The sequence below is a fragment of the Pinus tabuliformis genome, chromosome X, assembly GCF_031772625.1.
Source record: "Pinus tabuliformis cultivar Carrire ecotype Pingquan chromosome X, CPIR1, whole genome shotgun sequence".
NCBI classification, from domain to species: domain Eukaryota; kingdom Viridiplantae; phylum Streptophyta; class Pinopsida; order Pinales; family Pinaceae; genus Pinus; species Pinus tabuliformis.
The window spans coordinates 679,112,081-679,132,315 of NC_142308.1; the positions used below are offsets into that span (position 1 = coordinate 679,112,081).

Consider the following 20,235-nt stretch of genomic DNA (forward strand, 5'->3'; position numbering starts at 1 on the left):
ATATGAAAAAAATTGATAAATATGAGTGAACTAAATAAAATTTAAATATATTTATGCAAATAAAATAAGATAATTATATTTATGTCTGACTAATAAAGAAAAAATAACTCAAAAGGATTTATATAGAGAAAATAACACATTTAAATGAGCGAACCAATCAAGTTTGCTGGGTAGGCTATCCACTTTTCATAAGTGGAAAATAAAATGAAAAATTGGGGGATAAGTTTGTTGAATGTGACATATGATTGTGCCAACCATCAAGTGAAGTTAAATTTCACTCGAGTATATGCCGGCCACATCATAACCAAGCAGAAACCTGCCACAGCATATCCAAGTCGATACCATATGAGAAGAGAAGCGCAGTAAACGCATGGAAAGTAACTCTGTTCTAATGCAGTATAAGGGGCAATGCCCACATGCTTTGCTCTATGGCGGAATTCCTTCTCAGCAGGACGACAATAACAATAAAACGGCCAGATGATAAAGTATAACTGAACGTATAAAACCAAACTAGCGGTGCTCATGGTGTTGGGAGAATGAAAAGAATAAAATAATAAAAACAGAGGGCAGAAGGACGAAGAGGAGCCTGCCTGGATGTTCGCCCAAATCCAAACCCTAATCATGAACAGGATCAGGAACGCGAGTGGGAATTGGATTTGGATTTGTGGACATTCCATATGTATATTGACCAGATCAATTTTATTATTCTATCAGAATATCTCAACAACATAATTGTGATGTTTGATAATTGCTTCGCCGTTCTCATGATGCCCTACCCTCTTGTAAGTCAACAATGGCGGCTGTACTTGTGTTTTTTCTCGGGGACTATACTTATTCAAAGAAAAAGAAGAGGTATATTCTTTTTCATTCATTAAACCCAAATGACAGATCTTTCTTTGTAATGACCTAATTCTGTTTTGTTTTTTTTTTTTTCATTATGTGTCCCTAATTAATGTTGTCATGTGAGAATAGAGGGTATGATTACCTGCTTCCCTTTGTCACTTAATCAGGCTCTGTCTTTCTCTGGCATCCTGAGTTTTTCTTTCTTTTCCTATCCTCTTTTCTGTATTTGTCCTTTCCTGAGACATGGAGATTTGAGTTTGCTAGTGAACTCAGATGCCCTTTTTATCCTTTTACTTCTTTTGTTTGAAAGAGGACATGGGCTAGATTTAAATCTATCATTATTTTTCATGGATTGTCAGATTTATCTCTAATGATGATTTAGACAATTAGGTTAATGGAGAATTCAGACAAATTCCTCTCCTCCACCTTGGAGGTCAATCTTTCAATTCAGGAGGCTGTTAGAAGTGGCCTGCAAAGTGCTTATCAAGTGCTCAATATCTTATCAAAACAGAATCAACAATGCCCCTTTGAAAAAATTCAAGAAGATTTCAGTTGGGCGGCAGAGGAAACCTTGTCAAAGTTTAGGAAGGCGGTCTCCCTATTGGGCAGGACAGATCATATAAGGATCAGGAAGAGTCCTGTCCTTCCTGTATCAGCCAATGTAGAGCCATTTATTGACGCCTTTAATGTTATTCCACCACTTAATTCAAATCCCGTTGCCCATCATGCCTCTTCCGCATTGCTCTATGTGCCTTCTCCTGCGCCTTCTGATTTGCCCATTTTACAGAAAGTAAGACAGTTGTTTTTTCCTACCCATGGGAACAATCCACAGTTAGCTGGTCATCAAGCTCAAAATAATTTTTCTGAAGTAGATATAATGCTAAGAAATAATTTCATGAATTTCGAGAATTCAATCAATTGCACAGGGAATCTTCCTCAGTCTTGTACAAAATCATTTGTGTCATCTGTAAGCATAGAGAGCAGTGCGGGTGATGATAGACATATGACACTGCAATATCCCCTTGCTGTCGCTAATGAAGTAACCCCTGCTTTATATTTTAAGAGGAAGTGTTCTGGAAAAGGCGACGAGCCTGGTGGAAAATGTGCTAGTAGCGGAGGCTGCCGCTGCTCCAAACGAAGGTTAGTTGCACAGTTAAAGCATTTCGTTGTTCGTTGATGTATTTCCATTCAACTTACCATTTCAGTGTTTTGTTTTAAGACGATTCAAATATACTGATTTTCCTTACTCCCACCTTTTTGTTCGTCTTCGCATGGTTTTGTATCTGATGTCAAAATTGTCTGCAACGCATGCTGATGTTGATTCCCATGCCCGACTACAACATCTGCACAAATAGGTCTGAATATTGACTACATGTTTCCTCACATCGCTTTGAAATTTTCCAATCCATTTTTATGACTGGTATCTAATGCTGTTTTTATTTTGTCACCTTAGAAAGGTAGGTTTGAGATAAAATTAATGAGAGTGGTTATCTCTATTAATTTGCAGGAAGTTAAGAATAAAGCGAACAATAAAAGTGCCAGCCATTAGCAGTAAATTGGCAGATATCCCTCCAGATGATTATTCGTGGAGGAAGTATGGACAAAAGCCAATCAAGGGCTCCCCACATCCAAGGTAATTATAGGAACTTTCCCATCATTGAAAAGCAAAGGAAATGACCTCTCTCTTTTTAATCTTGTGGGAACGCTTCTTACAGTTGTCCTTAGGCACATACTTTGAAGTTATCGCCTGCTACATCAGCGAAGACATTCATAATCTGATATTTTTTTGAGGCACAACTAGGCAGAAAAGCCTTAACACTTGCCCATTTCAGGGCATATACACCATTTGGATTATGAGTAGTTTCATCTTCTAACAACTGTTTTACAAACCGTCTGAACCACAATACTAACCAGCTGGTTCACTAAGATTGGCCCTAATTTCAGAGGACTGGCCATTGAACCAGTTCCGTGACCAGTTCTGTACTGAACTGGCTGGTTGGGTACAAAATCAGTCAAACCAGCCGGTTCAACTGATTCCAATCTGAACTGACCTGGGCCTACCTAAAAAAAAGAAGAAGAAAGCAAAAGAAAAACCTAACCCATCACCCCTATCAAGCCCTAAAACAGTCTTATATAAAGATCTTTCCCCCACCCCTCTATTTTCCTCGCATCTCTCTTATTGAGCATTTGTGAGCATTGGCATTTGCAGTGCAGTGGTGATTCAGAGTGAGCTTGGAGCTGATTTGGCATTGTTTGTGTGCTCTGCTGAACTAGAGGCCTGATACAGATCCCAATTCTTGAATGATATTGACCCCTTCTCAGATAAGGTAGAGGAAACTCATTGGGAGAATTTGATGATGATAACTTGGGGTGAGAGGGATTGGATGATGATCCACCAATAGCGCCAACCACTCATACCAATGTCCCTAACATGCCAGAGGATGAGTCCAAGCGAGAGGTTGATCCTGTATTTGCTGATGAAGATCCCATTACCAGCAGTGGGGATGAATTCTATGATTGATCGTGATGACCAATGATATGTAGTTATTGTTTGTAGCCTGTAGGTTATAGCTTGATGTTTTCTGGACTTTAGAAGCCATTTAGAACTTTGATGTGTAAACTTTCAGTATGTTGTTCGATATTTATGGCAGTTGGTGCCATTTTGTTATATACACCCTTACCTGATATATGCATGAGTCACCTTTGCATATTTGGTTTCTAATGTTTTTGATTTACATTAATATTATGTAATTTTTTCATATTTTATGTATTTTTAAAACCAGTTCACTGACCTGTTCAGATTGGTTTCTGGGTCCAGTCCAGTCAGACCCTTGGCTGGTTCGGAGTCTGATTCTGATTTTTGAAACATTGTTTCTAGCATGTTTGTAGTATATGTAATCACAATTTGCTACTAACATATCCTTAGTATAGTCCTTGGAGTGTGCACTCCATATATCAGTTTAAACTGTCTGTTCAGATGTTAATTTGAAAATTTTGCTCAATCACAAGTTTTACTGAAACAATTGGGGTTGTGTATAAGTACTTTGGTGAATACTAAAAGCATCTTTGAAATCAAACCTCTTGGGGAATGTTTATAGACTAAATCGGAAGCCTCTGCACCCACGTTTGCTGGTCCTTTCTGGAATAAATATTCCTTTATTCAACTCTATTGCCTGTCTGGCTTGCTTTTCTGTTTAAATTGGTGTTCATCTTTCTTCATATATTTGTACTTTACTCTTAGTTTCCAACACACCTAGTTTTAAATATTTTTGGACTTCTAGTTTACCAGTAACTGTCAAGTTGTCAACTGTTTTGTAAAATTAAGGTCGAAAGTATGTAAGGATACATTTCTGATATCAACTATCAGTATACCTTGAGCAAAACAAAGATAGTGTGATAAAGCTAAAATTTGCATTCGGTTTTCTTTATAGGGGCTATTACAAGTGCAGCAGCATGAGAGGTTGTCCTGCCCGGAAACATGTGGAGCTGTGTCCAGATGAACCTTCCATGCTTATTGTGACTTATGAAGGAGAGCACAACCACTCAAGGATATTACCTGGTGGTCCAAATCTGGTATTGCATACTTAGGTCCTCCTACAGTTTTCCAGTTATTGATACTGCTACAAGGCAAAAAAGTGATCACTCACACATATGATTTTCCTTAATCGGCTAGCATAAAAGTTTGCTATCCTTGAGGAGATATGATCCCTTGGTAGTTTGCTAAATGGATGTTGAAGACACTAATCTTGGATGTATATTTACAGGCTAAAGGAGATACATTATTTAATGTATTTATTCTAGTTTCACATTCATGTACTTTATCTAGAAGAATTTACCGAGTGCTTTATCAGCTTAGAAGGTATTTCAATTTAAGGTTCATGGCTATGCCCACTGCTATGCTCAGCATGGCTTAGTCTGTTCATGCTGTGTCTGATAACTGCAAGTGCACAACCTGTAATTAGAATTGAGCAAGGAATAATATGAAGTTGTATATGCATCTTGAAGATATTTTTGTTTCCACTGGATGGTGGCTATAATTTAATGCATCTTAAAGACTTGTCTAAAGTTGATTATTATTGTGATTTTCTTTCTCAGCAGTTATGTGTTTCTCAAGTTGTATTTTTTCATTCCATGCTTGAAGCTTGAATAATTCTGTACTTTTTGTATGCCTTGATTTAACTGTTGCAAACTAGCTGGTTTGCTGTGAATCATATTTGTTTTTGGTTACTTGCATATCAAAATAACTTTACCACACTTAATAGGCACTTCTGTTTTATTACAGTCTGGCCTATTTTACATGCTAATATGTTTTTTTTTTACTAGAATACCCTACTTGTGGGGACTTGGTTGAGGAAAAAGATTTCTGGTTTATAACATGCAAATTATTTCCTATATAGCAATGCAGTTATATCTGATTTAACATTTATACATGGTTGCAGAATGCCTGACCCTTAAATCTTGAATGTATGCAACTGGGCCTAAAGGACATTTTGGTACACATCCAGATGTGTGCATCACCGTTTCCATGGTCCTAATGGTCGAGACTGTGCAATGTATCATTCTTTTTACAAACTTCCTCGTTATCATGAAACCTGACTACGAGGCGTAACTAAGACAGGAGCTTCCTAAACCACTTTCTATTTGATTGATTGAGAATCTAGATTATCCTTATCCTTTTGAGGTGATTCCATTATTGGAGGATGAGAAAAATTGATATCATGAACCATTTTTTGCAAGATGATATGAAGTTGTTTGGTTGTTTCGCAGGGTAGTAAGTAGACTTGCAACTATAGCTAGAGCTTAGGAATTTTCTGTATACATATCAATTGGATTTTTAGATATATTTGGAATTTTTTAAATTTACATGGTCTTAAATGAATGTGCAAAGCACGGGCTGTGAGGCATGAACCATGAGTTATGCAGAAAATATGGAAAGTACTCAGAGATTAGATTCTATTTCACAAAGATTCATTAAAGCAAGTTTGCTATGCATAATACTTTTATGATCATCTACCCATTTGCAAAAGATGCTATTGAGGAGGGCTTTTTGGTACAAGTTACCAACCACTTTATGATGCGATTGATTCACTTTTGATTGACATGCTCTCACAATCTCATTGTTATGTGATGTAGTGTAATGCTAAGTGTACGTGCCACACTACCACATGGAAGAAAGAAGTGGAGCAATCACTTGGTTTTAGGACAAAATTAAAAACTTTTGGAAGTGAAAATGAGGTAGAAAAAAGGAGAGGTCAGTAGATTAATTCCGGTTTTAGAGTTGGTTAGGTTACCTAGGCTTGTAGAATAATTAAGGTAATTCAATTAGTTTTCAACATCAAATAGGGAAGAATAGTGAATTAACAAAGGAAAGGAAAGGAAACTAACTAGGGTTATTTTGTTGTAATACACCCAATTTTAAAATTTAATTGTTCATAACTATTATTATATAGGCTAGTGAATCGGATGATATGGCCAAAGGCCAATCCATGTAATGTTACATTTTACATAATAATAATGAAGTACACTACTGGCTATAGGATAGAGGGAAGAAAAGAGTATTGTGGGCTATGACTCCCCAAGAGGGGAACGAGAGGGGGCTGATGGGGGCCCAAGGGGTTCAAAGGCAAGTTACAAATCATTTTATTATAAGTCGAAATGTCATAACCTTAGTTTATGAAAAGAGGGAATCAACCTTGGTAATTTTAAAGGTTGTTGAGAGGAGTTATCCTTGTGCCAAGTGTCAAGATGGAAACATTCACATAAAATTTTTAGTTTTCACAGTTGAGGGTCATTAGCTCATTTTCATTCTTACCAATTCGTATGGCTATCCAAGTCTAGGAAGAGGGACATTACAGAGAGCCAAATTACATTGAAAACTATTGTATAAATGCCATAGAAGCATCCTTGGTGTTCCAACATGGATATTTTCCTTGCCAGTCAGCATTGAAGCCCTGGAAGAGGGAATTAACTTGAGGGACTATAGTTGTAGAGAAGGGGAACCCCCTCTTGGGTTGTGTGTGCAAAGGGGGAAAAGAGAACCAATGATTAGGATCGTTGCTTGAGTGGGAAAATTGTCTATCAGAGGTTATTGGATTGAGAGTTAGAGTGCACTTGTTTTCCCTTGTGGTGTCGTACCCCCATCTCGAGGGTGGCTTTTTCTTGAGAGACTTGGAACAACAATGCCCAAGAATGGGAAGATCGTCCTATGTTAGCAACCAATTATGGTTTTCATAAAGATAAGTGTTCTTTTCTTATGTATGTTTTAATGTGATTAATTTTGTGTAATTCCCATGTAAAATTACTGTTGATATTTTATTATCTATGCTATATCACATGTCTTTGTTATTTGTGCTTCAATTATGCAAGGTCGCTGTTATCCCCCACAATGTCCTAGGCTGATGAGGAGATCAACGGAGGTAACCACAGACCAAGCTTTCAGTTTGGTAGCTAGCCCTACCAAACCAGAGAGGGCTCTCTCTATGGAATCACAACCAAGAGATGACTGGATGATAAAGGATTTTAGGCTAGATAGCTAAGCTTAGGTAGGTTTTGGGAAATTTAGGGTTTTGTTGCTAGATAAGGGAGAAAAACTAGATAACTAGGTTAGAGGGTCAAAGGATTACAACAACAAAGATATGAAGGAGCAAGGTAGCAACACTTTTGTGATGGATTTTAGGTTTTGTCGATGTAGTATGGTGTTCAGAAGAAACATAAAGGTCTTAATGAGCATATGACATGAATTCATTAAGCAGGAGTGAAAATAACATATAATAATTTTCCATCAAAACAGAGCTTAGTGAAAAGAATTATGTTTATAAACTGCAAGGAAAACTATTGAAGAGATGATGAATGGAAAAGGAAGCTAAATATCATTCATATAAAGTAATAACAGAGGAAAAACAACATCATAAACTTATTGCACAGGAATTCCTAAATAATAGCTGCAAATTGATGTCAAATACAAGCTACAATGGTTCTCTCCTCAGATGTCCAACCAGTCCAATGACTGAGAAAATGATACATAAAGACCAAAAACAACTTCTCCTTAGGCTCAGGGGTCGAATCCATGACTCTAGGAGTGGTTACATGAGTGGTTTTAACCAAACCCTAATGTCTAGGGAGGTTGAAACAAATTCTACAATTAGCTTTGACTACAACTTCCCTCATAAATGAAGCTCAATTTACATCAAACAAAGACTATCCATACATTACTACATCATATTTACATTTACTTTCACTCTATCATTCATTTACTTCACCAATTTGACCTTTACCCAGATCGAACTAGAAACTCTGAGAAATTACACAGTGAAATTTTTAATTAAAATCTCAGAAAATTGCAAAAGCGCAGCGCCAAGTTTGAGGCCATTTTTAGGTGCCTTCCTGAAGTCAAAATTGAAATCTGAAAGAACGTAAACTAGCCTTGTCTATCTAGTTTCTAGAACATCTTGAATTTTGAAAATGACCCATGGGAAGGCCTCCAAAAACTCATTCTCCCAAGGTGTCTTTAGAAGCATAACGCCTGTCAAAAAGAAGGACAAAATGTTGATTTTTGACCCATTTTTCTCAAAATTTGAGCCATGCTTGAAAAATTTGAGGAAATGGGTTTTGAGAGGAGGCCATCAGCTTTCCAAAAATGCAAACCATTTGTCATTTAGAGCTCTGAGGAAAAAGCGCAGCGCTAAGGCTTTGCATTTCTGTAACTAGTGCATTTTCTTGAATTTGCACCAAATTTCACCAAAAACCAAAAATGCTCAAAAAACTCCCAAAATTGGTCTAGAAGTGCCAAAATGGGGTGTACTATGCTATCATGGATGCCTCAATGAGCATCTCCAATTTGTCCTTGTCATCTCCGCCTTTTAGTGTTTCCTTCAACTTGTTTTGCATTTGTTTGACCTTGATGTTGCAAATCTTGTTTTTGGTTTGGTAGTGGTGGGCCATGTGCCTCAACATCTGGTTATCTTTGTTAGCCTTGTCAATAAGCTTCTCTAGATGGCCATTGACTTTGTCTAGCCAAAATTGCCTGTCTTCATTGATTTCCATAGCAATTTTGTCTTCACTACTCAAATCCTTTACTAGTAGGTTTTGGTCTCTTTCTTTCTACAATACCTTTTTGAGACCCATTTTCCGGGGCCTCTTCCTTCCAACCTGCTTCTCTTGTTCATCATGCTTGTCATGCTCTAGCACTGCTTTACCTTTGACCTCTTGCCTCAACACCCTAAATTGCTCTTTTTCCATCATTAGCTATTTGACCTTGAGTTAACTGTTTTCTTGCTCAAGGAAAGAAATGATAAATTTGGCCCTTGCCAAATTGTCCTAGAGCTCCATGATCTGGGAATCCTTCTCTTTGATAGCTTGTTGCAAGGTTGAATTTTCATCCACTGCCTCCAAGTCAACTAGGTCAAAATCATGCTCAATGAGCTCATCATCCTGCAAATGTCCTCCCTATTGTGATGATGTAGAAAGCTTGGCCCTTTCCTCAACTTGAGGAGCAAACACAAGTCTTTTTCCTCTCTGGTATGTTTTGGTCACCTCAGGTCTAGGTGCCTTGGGAACCTCCTCTGATTTGTTTGATGACCCTACCTCCATAGGTTGTGCTGATGTGTCTTGGTGTTGGCTTGGTGAAGTAGTCTCATGCCTCTGCAAGGTTGCTTCAATAAAGGTATCCCATGCTATGTTCTTTTCTGCCAATTGATGGAGGACTACAACCTTTATCAAATTGTGGTGGAAAAGGCTAGGGTAATTCTCTTTGTTTTTCATTTGCACCTTTTCAGACATTTTGATGACACTTCTACACAAGTAGTTACACAAGTTAAGAGGTTTCACAGCTGTGAAGTGCATGAGCAACCTAATGTGATATTGATACAACTTGGAAAACCTCCCCTCACAAGTGAAAAACTTCATCACAACCTTCATCAGTGGTGCATACTTTTCCAACAAGTATCTGAATGGAATGATGTGTGAATGAGCCTCTTTGTAGGGTGATTTCAAGAAGGGTTTGTATTGCTCAAGGTCTAGGCTCATGCCTTTGAACCAATACTCCCCATGATTTGGTATCCCTGTGGCAAGAGAGATGGCATCAATTGAGAATGTGAAATCAATCCCTGCAATGGTGGCCTTTTCTCCTTTCAGATTGGTGGCAATCAAATCAGTGAGCTTCTCATGAAAACCTACCTCTCCCACTCTTTGACAAAACCCTAGGCAGTTGACATCTTCAAAGCATTGTCTTATGAATGGTGAAGAATTGATCTCATTGCAATTTGTGGGCTCATACCTCAGAATCTTCCCCCCTTTATGATGTTTTCTTTTCTTTGATGGTGAAGAGTCTCCTTCCATTTTTGAAACCCTAGATGATAGGAAAGGGGAAAAAAACAGTGAAAAGTGATTGAAGTGGTGAAATGAGGGAGTTAGGGAAGGGAGATGGGAGTAGGGAAATTTTGGGAGATGGACAGGGGTTTTAGGAATCCTTAGGAAGTTAAATGAAGGGAAATGAATGAGGGAGATGAGCTAGGAAATTTAAACACAGTCCTAGCTAGGGAAACTGCCCAATTTGATAGATTAGGGCTAGGGTTTGTAGGGAGGTGAAGTGGAATGAAGGGAAATGGTTTGTTGGTGAATGGGGATGATGAGTTGCATGCAAATAGAGGTATAGGGATAGTGATTTTAGGGTTTCAAAGCTCCAACTGATCATTTGCAAGCTCAAAACATGAAACTCATGGAAAACCCTAGAGGACTAAACTCACAATCATTTGTTTGTTTTGCCAAAGGAAGAGAGGGAATGAAAATGAGTGTACTTACTTTTTATGAGGCTTAGAGGATGAAGAAATTGGAATGAAGGCTTGAAGTTTTGATTTGAGTGATTTTTGATGATTTTTGGGAGACTTTGTCCTGTGCGTAGTGCAGTTCACCAGTGCGCAGTGCCAAAGCGCAGCGCAGTGCTTCTACACGCAGCGCCTCCTCCAGAAACACAGTGCATTGCTTGTATGTACAATGCCAAGCAAATTTTGCCACATTACGCTGAAAAACCTATGTTTTCTCACCTAAGGAGGAATGAGCTCGATAACAAGGTAAGATAAGAATGTAAATGGAATGTGTATGAATCTCTTTGGGCCTTTATAGACATAGCATAATACTCTTTTGAGTGATCATGGGCCCCACATGTCTTTTTAAAACATGACTTTCATTTTTTTGAACCTAGCAGCCTTGGACATTTGTAACCTGAACTTTGTATCTTCTTATGAACAGTGTACCTTCTTTTTGGAACTTTGAAATTGCAGCTATGAAATACTTATTACATATAGAAACATGAAATTACATCTGAAATCAAAATTTATTGAAAAGACTTGCTTATCACAACTCATCTTATGCTAGATTTTATGCATGAAATGAAAGTGTTGGTGACCTTGAAAGCCTAATGACCTAATGGAGACACTAGACTGAGTGAAATCATGATGGTGACAACTGACATGATGATGATATTCTCTTAATGAATGATGAAAGTGACTGGTATGTAAAAATTCTTGAGAAAGTGAAAATAACCGTAGACATATTAACCAATGACCAAAGTTTTTGAATGGAGGACCTAGTAAAATGACAAAAACTTGACCCTAAACCCTAATGGAAATGCTGAAAGAGAAAATTTGATCACTGGTGGCAGGGAAAAAAACACTGACACTAACAGTGGCCATGGAATAATTTGGCGAATTTGGGAAAAACTAAGCAAAATACCCAAGTTCCAAGAGGAATTTAGATGTTTAGGTTGAAATCATGCCCAAACACCTTGAAATGGATGATTTAAATGGAAATTGATCATTTGTAAGGTTAAATTAGGTTGAGGGAAGCTTAATTGCAGGTTCCCATGGTAGTGAAGGCTAAATTTTGAAATTCGATGTCATTTGAAAATCTAGAAAATTTTGGGGATTTTTCATATTGGTAGTGTGGCAAGGAGATGTGTAGGCCACATGGATGCCATGTGTTGGGTGAAATGGAAATGCCATGGTTGTAGGGGGTAGAGCCGGAGGCTTGTGGCAAGAGGTGGTGAGCTTAGGTGATGATGTCTGTTAGCTCTGCTACATGTTGCTGATTTTCGAGGAGAAGGGATAAGTTCGGTCCTTGGTTGCTGGCTCAGAGATGGTCTACACTGGTTATCCTCGCCTTTCCCTATTCCCCCGCTTACTTCCTTTCACCCTGTTGCCTCTGTTTTGTTCCTCTAAACTCTGCATAACCCATATTTCCTTAGCCCCCGGGCGCCGAGTTCAAACGGTCATATAACCGCGATCATATGACAGCGCGCTGTTCGCGAGCCCTTTCCCGTCACATCAGTCAAGGTCCGTGCGATCGAGTTTCCGCCGTCCGATCATCTACCGCTTGATCGAACGGTCTCTGCCTTTTTCCCCGCGCATTAAACTCCGTTTGTTTCCCCCACCGTCCGATCGTCCGTCGCGTGATCCAATGTCGTTCGCTCCTCTCCATCCCGTGAACCGCCCGCGCGTTAACTCGCGGGGAAAGCGGTTTTCCCCCTGTCCCATCTGCCACGCGTCGTGCGCCTATCGTGATCGCTACCCCGCGTACAATTACCGCTTGCCTCCCTAAAGCGGTGCGATGCATACCGCTTACCGCCCTTGTCCTCTCTCCCGCGCGTTATCTCCCATGCATCTTTCGCGCCCGATCGCCGTCGGATCTGTCCGCCCGCGATCCAACAGCCCACGTTGGTTTGATCCTGTTTGTTCCCGCTTCTCTCCCACCGATAGATCTTCGCCGTCCATCCATGTGATCTAACGGCTGATATTTGTTCCCATCTTGCTCCTTCGTCCGCCATGAAGTCTCCATGTTCTCAACCTGTAACATGCACCCGAAGGACAGAAGCGACCATTTATCAGTGTCTGGTGCATTACTACTTCAAATACCGCATTCAACACATTGTGTACCCGAGAGGGAGAAGGACGAGCATAACCAATTCCCGGTACCATTTGCAACAAATCCTCAACCACCGCATTCAAGAGCAGTATGGCCGAAGGATGAGAAGGACAAGCCTCGAGCAGTTAAAGCGTTTATCAGGCATGGAATTTCATCCATATTTCACTCCACCTGCTCAGGGAAGGACCACCGAACAACAGAAAAGGTCAATTTTGTTCATTAAAGCATGCAGATTGTAGAAGAGACTCCATCAGAGAGTTAAGGTGGTTGGTGGTCCATTATGACCCCTCCACGCATAGCACAACAACATATCTTTGTAATCAAACTCTATATATACCCAGAACACAGATGTGATGAGGGTCGATGGTTGTTGTTTTGATTTAAGGTTCAACTTCTGGAGACTGTAACTATTGTGATACTTGCAACATCTGGTCTTCATTTTCGGCTAATACAAGCTTCTTTTGCTGTTAATTGCTCACTTTCCATTTCTACTCTGTTCTAGGCTGTGTCTGTTATGCATTTGTTCATGTGCTCTTGATTTTTAGCATTAGAGGGGCTGTCATCCCACCTCTGTGTTAGAATCTAGTATGTATAATTGAATGTGTTATGCAGGTTTCTGTTTACTTAGTGCCAGAGAGCTGTTATACTGTCTGTGCATTAGGAAATAGATTTGCAAACCTCTTTATTGGTTGCAGCCAGCCATCACATGGTCTTATGCATCTGCTGGTGTGATCATTATTCTCCATGTTCACCTAATCCTCGAATTGTGAGTAATTGGTGGTCTAAAGCCTTGTAGTATGGGGGTGTTCACCCATGTCTAGAATTAAGCATAGTAGAAGTGGTTATCTGGCTTGAACAAGCATCATTCCTTCCATTCATCCATTTCCAACATCTTGTTGAATTTGTAATGTTTCGGAGCATCTCTGAGATACAACCTAGGAGAGTTTCTTGGGTTGATAACATTAATTGGCGCCGTTGCCAGGGAGAGGAGATTGAAGCTCAGCTTCCCTGGGAGATGACACAGTTCCAGATTTGATGATAGACAAGGTCTGGACACATCTCTGGTTGTAATCATCTATCTGGCGGCTCCACTGGAGGAAGACCATCATTTGGCGACTCCACATCGCAATCCTGGCTCAGTTTGTGAGGCATGCTCGAAGAAATCCTCAGAAATCACCAGCTAAACCAGTGCCTGACCTTGAGAAGATCGTTAAGCAGAGGAAAATTTTGCAGAAAGGAGCATCAGGATCAGGTAAGCCTTAAAGGTCCCATGTATCTCTGCTAGTGAAAAATCACCTTCAGAGATTCATAAAGCTCCTGTTCATTCATTTCCCTTTCGGATCTCAGTCCAAAGAAAGCATCCCATGTTGTCCATCATGTTCCTCTATCTCTACTATCCATTTCATTGATCCATATCACTCAATCTACCAGTATCCTTCCACCCACCTCAGTCATGGCAGGTCAGCAAGCTCTCACAAAGATAGAAAGAATTGTTGCTGCTAGGTATGGACCCTTGGTCTTTCCTGTCCCTTTGAATGCCATGCCTGCAGGAGATTATCAGGAATATATGCCTAAGTTTACTGGTACAGAAGGAGTAACAGCTGAAGAGCATCTAGAGTCCTTTTATAGCTATGCTGATAATCTAGATATTAATGAAGAGGATGTGTGGATGAGGGTTTTTGTCCAAAGCCTAGATGGGGAGGCTAGAAAATGGTTCAGAGAATTACCCCCTAGGTCTATTGTAGACATTGAGGCTTTAGATGATGTGTTCCTAAAGCATTGGGGGGATAAGAGAGATTTGCTCTATTATCATACTGAATTTGGGAACTTGCAGAGGGAAGAGGGTGAGCTGTTGTCCGATTTCAACATCAGATTCAACCATATGTACAACAGAATACCAGCTGAAGTCAAACCTACCCCTACTTCTGCTATGCTCACTTATGTTAATGCCTTCGATTCTCAGTTCTGCCTGCTGATAAGAGAAAGAAGATGTGCTTCTTTGGCTGATATGCAAGATGTAGCCTTTGAAGTAGAATCAAACATCATGGCTGCAGAAAGACTCGAAGGTGATGCTGAAAGAAGAAGACAGGGGGGTGAGTCCTCATCATCCTCAGATCCTGAGATCGATAAATTGGCCAAGATGATAGAGTTATTGGTCTCTGAAGTTTCCAGATTGGAGGTTGAGCAGTGTTTTCAAGAAGCAGGAGCTCCTGGTGCCTTTTCTCTTCCAAATCCAAATCCATATAGAGGAGCACAGGAGAAGTTGCAGATTTTGCAGAAAAGCAAAGATGCAAATGGAGGCCAAAGGGTGAAAACCCTTTTTCAGAGTATAGTCATGGAAGAAGAGCAGTGTGAAGAAGAGGATGAAGTCCATGGTTTGGAAGATAAGGGCAGTGCCCCTTTCCTAACCAGAGCTACCTATGAAGAGTCATTATTTAAAAGCAATGCTCATGAGTTTGTTGTACCTGCAGAACAACAAGCTTATCAGCAGAAGCAACCAACAGCAGGGCCCACCATCCTTGAAGACTCTATGCCCGAAGCCAGCTCATCTTCACATGACTATGCAGATCTGCAAATTGACTAGCCTACTGTTATCCCCAGACCAGTGATCAAAAAGGGAGAAGAAAGCTCCCCATCATCTTTTGCTTCTCTGTTTGTTCAAGAGACAATCCCTCAAAGTTGCCCCCTGAACACTGAGGTAGGACAAAATTCAATGCTCAAGGCTGATATGGATAATATCTGTCTTGATATTCCGAAGCCTACCCAGTTGGCCTCCACACAGATTGAAAAGGCAGCTTGCCAGATGACAGAGGAAGAGGGTGCACAGTCTTGGGACTCCTCCTTGGATGTGAACTGTTCTAAGAAAGATGAAGGAGCAAATGAGGTCTCTGTGTCCCCCACACAAGAATACATTGGTTCACCATTCATACTAATTGTGCAGGCCATAGATGACACAGACAAGTACACAACTACCATTGTTATTCATCAGGTGTACAAAGGCTCCCATGAAGAACATCTGAGGATGAGAGCACACAGAGAGGGGATGAAATTTGAATCATCTATACTTGATAAGGCCAAATGCCCTAAACTTTTTGAGGTAGATGATCAAATCAACCCAATTTTGCAGATCTATGATGAACGGGCCCAGAGGAAGAGAAACAGTTTTGATGGCCTAGCAGATGGCCAGTTTTTGAAGATTTATGTTGTTTAAGGTTCTCAAGCCTTAATGATTGTAAGCATTTTATTTTACAGGTTTTAGTGTAGACTTAATTTGACTCCATGCCCAATGGATACTAGGCAATGTTTTTAAGCTGGTTTTGTATGAAGGCATTGGTTTGCTGTTCTTGAGACCTCACAGGGAGGATCTCATCCCTAGAAGGAGCCAGTGTTAGCTCTGCTACATGTTGCTGATTTTCGAGGAGGAGGAATAAGCTTGGTCCTTGGTTGTTGGCTCAGAGATGGTCTACACTGGTTATCCTCGCCTTTCCCTATTCCCCCACTTACTTCCTTTCACCCTGCTGCCTCTGTTTTGTTCCTCTAAACTCTGCATAACCCATATTTCCTTAGCCCCCGAGCGCCGAGTTCAAATGGTCATATAACCGCAATCATATGACAACGCGTTGTTCGCGAGCCCTTTCTCATCACATCAGTTAAGGTCCGTGCGATCGAGTTTCCGCCGTTCGATCATCTATCACTTGATCGAACGGTCTCCGCCTTTTTCCCCATGCATTAAAATCTGTTTGTTTCCTCCGTCGTTCGATCGTCCGTCGCGTGATCCAATGTCGTTCGCTCCTCTCCATCTCGTGAACTGCCTGCGTGTTAACTCGCGGGGAAAGCGATTTTCCCCCTGTCTCATCTGCCATGTGTCATGCGCCTATCGTGATCATTACCCCGCGTACAATTACCGCTTGCCTCCCTAAAGCGGTGCGATGCATACCGCTTACTGCGCTTGTCCTCTCTCCCGCACGTTATCTCCCATGCATTTTCGCACCCGATCGCTGTTGGATCTGTCTGCCCATGATCCGACAACCCACGTTGGTTTGATCCTGTTTGTTCTTGCTTCTCTCTCGCTGATAGATCTCCGCCGTTCATCCATGTGATCGAACGACTGATATCTATTCCCATCTTGCTCCTTCGTCCGCCATGAAGTCTCCATGTTCTCGACTTGTAACATGCACCCGAAGGACATAAGCGACCATCTATCAGTGTCTGGTGCATTACTACTTCAACTACTGCATTCAACACATTGTGTACCCGAGAGGGAGAAGGACGAGCATAACCAGTTCCCGGTACCGTTTGCAGCAAATCCTCAACCACCGCATTCAAGAGCAGTATGGCCGAAGGAGGAGAAGGACAAGCCTTGAGCAGTTAAAGCGTTTATCAGGCATGGAATTTCATCCATATTTCACTCCACCTGCTCAGGGAAGGACCACCGAACAGCAGAAAAGGTCAATTTTGTTCATTAAATCGCGCAGATTGTAGAAGAGACTCCATCAGAGAGTTAAGGTGGTTGGTGGTCCATTATGACCCCTCCACGCATAGCACAACCACATATCTTTGTAATTAAACTCTATATATACCCAGAACGCAGATGTGATGAGGGTTGATGGTTATTGTTTTAATGTAAGGTTCAACTTCTAGAGACTGTAACTACTGTGATACTTGCAGCGTCTGGTCTTCATTTTCGGCTAATACAAGCTTCTTTTACTGTTAATTGCTCACTTTCCATTTCTGTTCTGTTCTAGGCTGTGCCTGATATGCATTTGTTCATGTGCTCTTGATTTTTAGCATTAGAGGGGCTGTCATCTCACCTCTGTATTAGAATCTAGTATGTATCATTGAATGTATTATGCAGGTTTCTGTTTACTTAGTGCCAGAGAGCTGTCACCATATATGTGCATTAGGAAATAGATTTGCAGACCTCTTTACTGGTTGCAGCCGACCATCACATGGTCTTATGCATCTGCTGGTGTGATCAGTGTTCTCCATGTTCACCGAATCCTCAAACTGTGAGTAATTGGTGGTCTAAAGCCTTGTAGTCTAGGGGTGTTCACCCATATCTGGAGTTAAGCATAGTAGAAGTGGTTATCTGGCTTGAACAAGCATCATTCCTTCCATTCATCCATTTCCAACATCTTGTTGAGTTTGTAATGTTCTCGAGCATCTCTGAGATACAACCTAGGAGAGTTTCTTGGGGTGATAACAATGTCATTAGGATATTGGGCCTAGAAAAAATCGTATTGGGTGTTTTTAAAAATGGTTTTGGAAATGTTCCAAAATTCTCAACGCCAATAAGAATCTGATTATGTATGGGGAAATTAGTATTGGGTCGACCATCGACTTAGGGAGAATTACCCTCCCCCCCAAATCTAAAATCCTCGATATCACTACTTCAATCACTAAATTGTCTCCATTCTTTGATTTGGTGGGGTTGTAGCTTGTGCAGTAGTAAGACAAAGGCATGGGATGGGACCCACCCATTATTACAACCAATGCATGGGCACCAAATGTTAGGGGAAGGTGGCACTAGAAAGTAAAGAAAGGAAAGGGAGAGATGAGGGAAAGATAAGGAGAAGCAGAAAAAGAAAGATGAGGAAAAGAAAAGATAAGGAGAAAGAAGAAGAGGAGAGATAAGGAGGAAGAAGAAAGAGGAAGGATGAAGGCAAGGGAATGATGACGTAGGTCAAGTGGCCAAGGGGGTGAACTTAGCACTGCTTGAGGGTGCCATATGGATCCAAATGCCACATTAGTGGTCAAGTCAACATATTGTAATTTTTTTTTATAATTTTCAAGTCCTAAACTTCATGAGTTGTTTTGAGGCGCTAAACAATGTGTTTGGGGAAATTTCAAGGCATGGGTGTAGTTTTGGCGCTCCTAGACCATGTTGAATAAATGAAAGTGTTCGACAAGAGCTTTCCAATGAGATATTGTATGCAAAAAACAAGGAATAGGAATAAGGTGCTAGCTCACTTCCAGGAGGCATAACTTCATTCCCGAAGCTTAAAATGGAGCATGGAAGTAGTCAATGGGAGACACTTGAATAGGAGAATGCATCCATGCAATTAGAATTGGAACTCGGGCATCCAATCTTAGGGAATTAGAAGAAATTTTCCTGTAGTGTTAAGAGGCAAAATAAGGATATATTAGCAAACTTCAAAAAGCCATAATTATTTGCTTAGTGCTAAGAATTGGGCATATGAATAGCCAATGAAAAGCTATTGAAGAGCATATTACATTTATCCACCTATAATTTTGAGTTGGGTAGCATAAATTTTCTAAGAAACAGAAGAAGGCTATTGGTGACCTTAAGGAGTAGCAAAATATGTCATTAATTCATTGCTTGCATATTTTGTAGAGTCACGAGGAAAAAAAGCATGGAATGTTTTCAAGGAACTCATGGCCTTGAGGAAGAAGTAAGGGGCATAGATTTCAATATGGGAAATGAAAAGACAATCTAATGGGCATAGGAGTAGACTAGACCCAATTGAATTGATAAAGAACATGAAGAGTCTTAATATGGAGGTACAAAGTTACAGGGATGACTATGAGAGAATAATTAGAGCCCAGGAGGAGGAAAATAACATTAACACTCCATTGTTGTAGAGCTTGAACCAAATACAAAACAAGTTAAAATCGAATCAAGTTCAAGGCATGGAGAGGAATGAAAATCCCCTGCAAGAAGAAAGCTACAGATCAACCAGACATTCAAGGAATGTTAGTAGTATTTCTAGGCCATATCACTTACCTCATTACTCATCCAGAAGGGAACATTAATCTAAAGAATTTCAAAGTAGTCTAGAGGTATCTTTGGTTAGGCATCAACAAAGAAGACATAAGTTTGACAATATGCAAGGATAACTCAGGAAGCTCAATCCATTGGATGTTTGATGGGGAAAATAAGAAAGAAGAAGAAATTGAACCTTAGTTACTTGGGATTAGGAAGTATTTTCAATTGCATAACTATTTGTCCAACTTGGAAGTTAGGATTTCCATTTACCACTTGCAAGGAAATACTTCTATGTTGTGGGACCAATTGAGAAAAGTCAAGCATCTAAATGAGAAGAAGATCACTTGGAAGTAGTTCAAAAAGTACTTTTAGAAGAAGTACTTGTATGAGCATTCTTATTACAAAAACATGCAAGTTTTTTTTCTATGTAGTTCACAGTCCCTAAAGATAGGTCACCGCTACATACATGGAATATTGTATCAGGTTGATCCATTTGAAGGGATCACTTCCTGCTAGCTCAAACACAAAACCTGACCTCGAGAGTGTCGAGAGAATTGAACTTGTGACCTCTCAATAGCAAAGGTGCTTTAATGATGGGATCTTGACCAACTGAGCAAACCCTTGGGGTTAGCTTAGTCGATCAATCTAACCCTTGGGGTTAGTACATCCATGGAATATTGCACCAGGTCGATCCATCTGAAGGGATCACTTCTTGCTGGCTCAAACACAGAACCTAACCTCGAGAGCGT

General features: G+C 40.3%; 1 protein-coding gene across 2 annotated transcripts; it reads left to right on the plus strand.

Moving 5' to 3' along the window:
* The first annotated feature begins 244 nt into the window (after window positions 1–244).
* On the plus strand, window positions 245–4,908 carry LOC149141802 (putative WRKY transcription factor 11). Of its 2 annotated transcripts, XM_089446805.1 has the most exons (4): window positions 261–852; window positions 1,234–1,983; window positions 2,351–2,476; window positions 4,275–4,908. In XM_089446805.1, the coding sequence occupies exons 1-4, from the start codon at window positions 794–796 to the stop codon at window positions 4,429–4,431; spliced, it is 1,092 nt and encodes a 363-aa protein (XP_089302931.1). In that variant the 5' UTR covers window positions 261–793; the 3' UTR covers window positions 4,432–4,908. The 2 variants fall into 2 exon arrangements, with proteins under 2 accessions (XP_089302932.1, XP_089302931.1); XM_089446806.1 differs by lacking the exon at window positions 2,351–2,476 and having other exon boundaries at window positions 245–852.
* The last annotated feature ends 15,327 nt before the right edge of the window (window positions 4,909–20,235 follow it).

Coding starts and splice junctions, on each gene's coding strand:
- LOC149141802 (XM_089446805.1), top strand. CDS start 794: ATGGCGGCTGTACTTGTGTTTTTTCTCGGGGACTATACTTATTCAAAG. Junction 1,984..2,350: donor TGCCGCTGCTCCAAACGAAG/GTTAGTTGCACA, acceptor ATTAATTTGCAG/GAAGTTAAGAATAAAGCGAA. Junction 2,477..4,274: donor AAGGGCTCCCCACATCCAAG/GTAATTATAGGA, acceptor TTTTCTTTATAG/GGGCTATTACAAGTGCAGCA.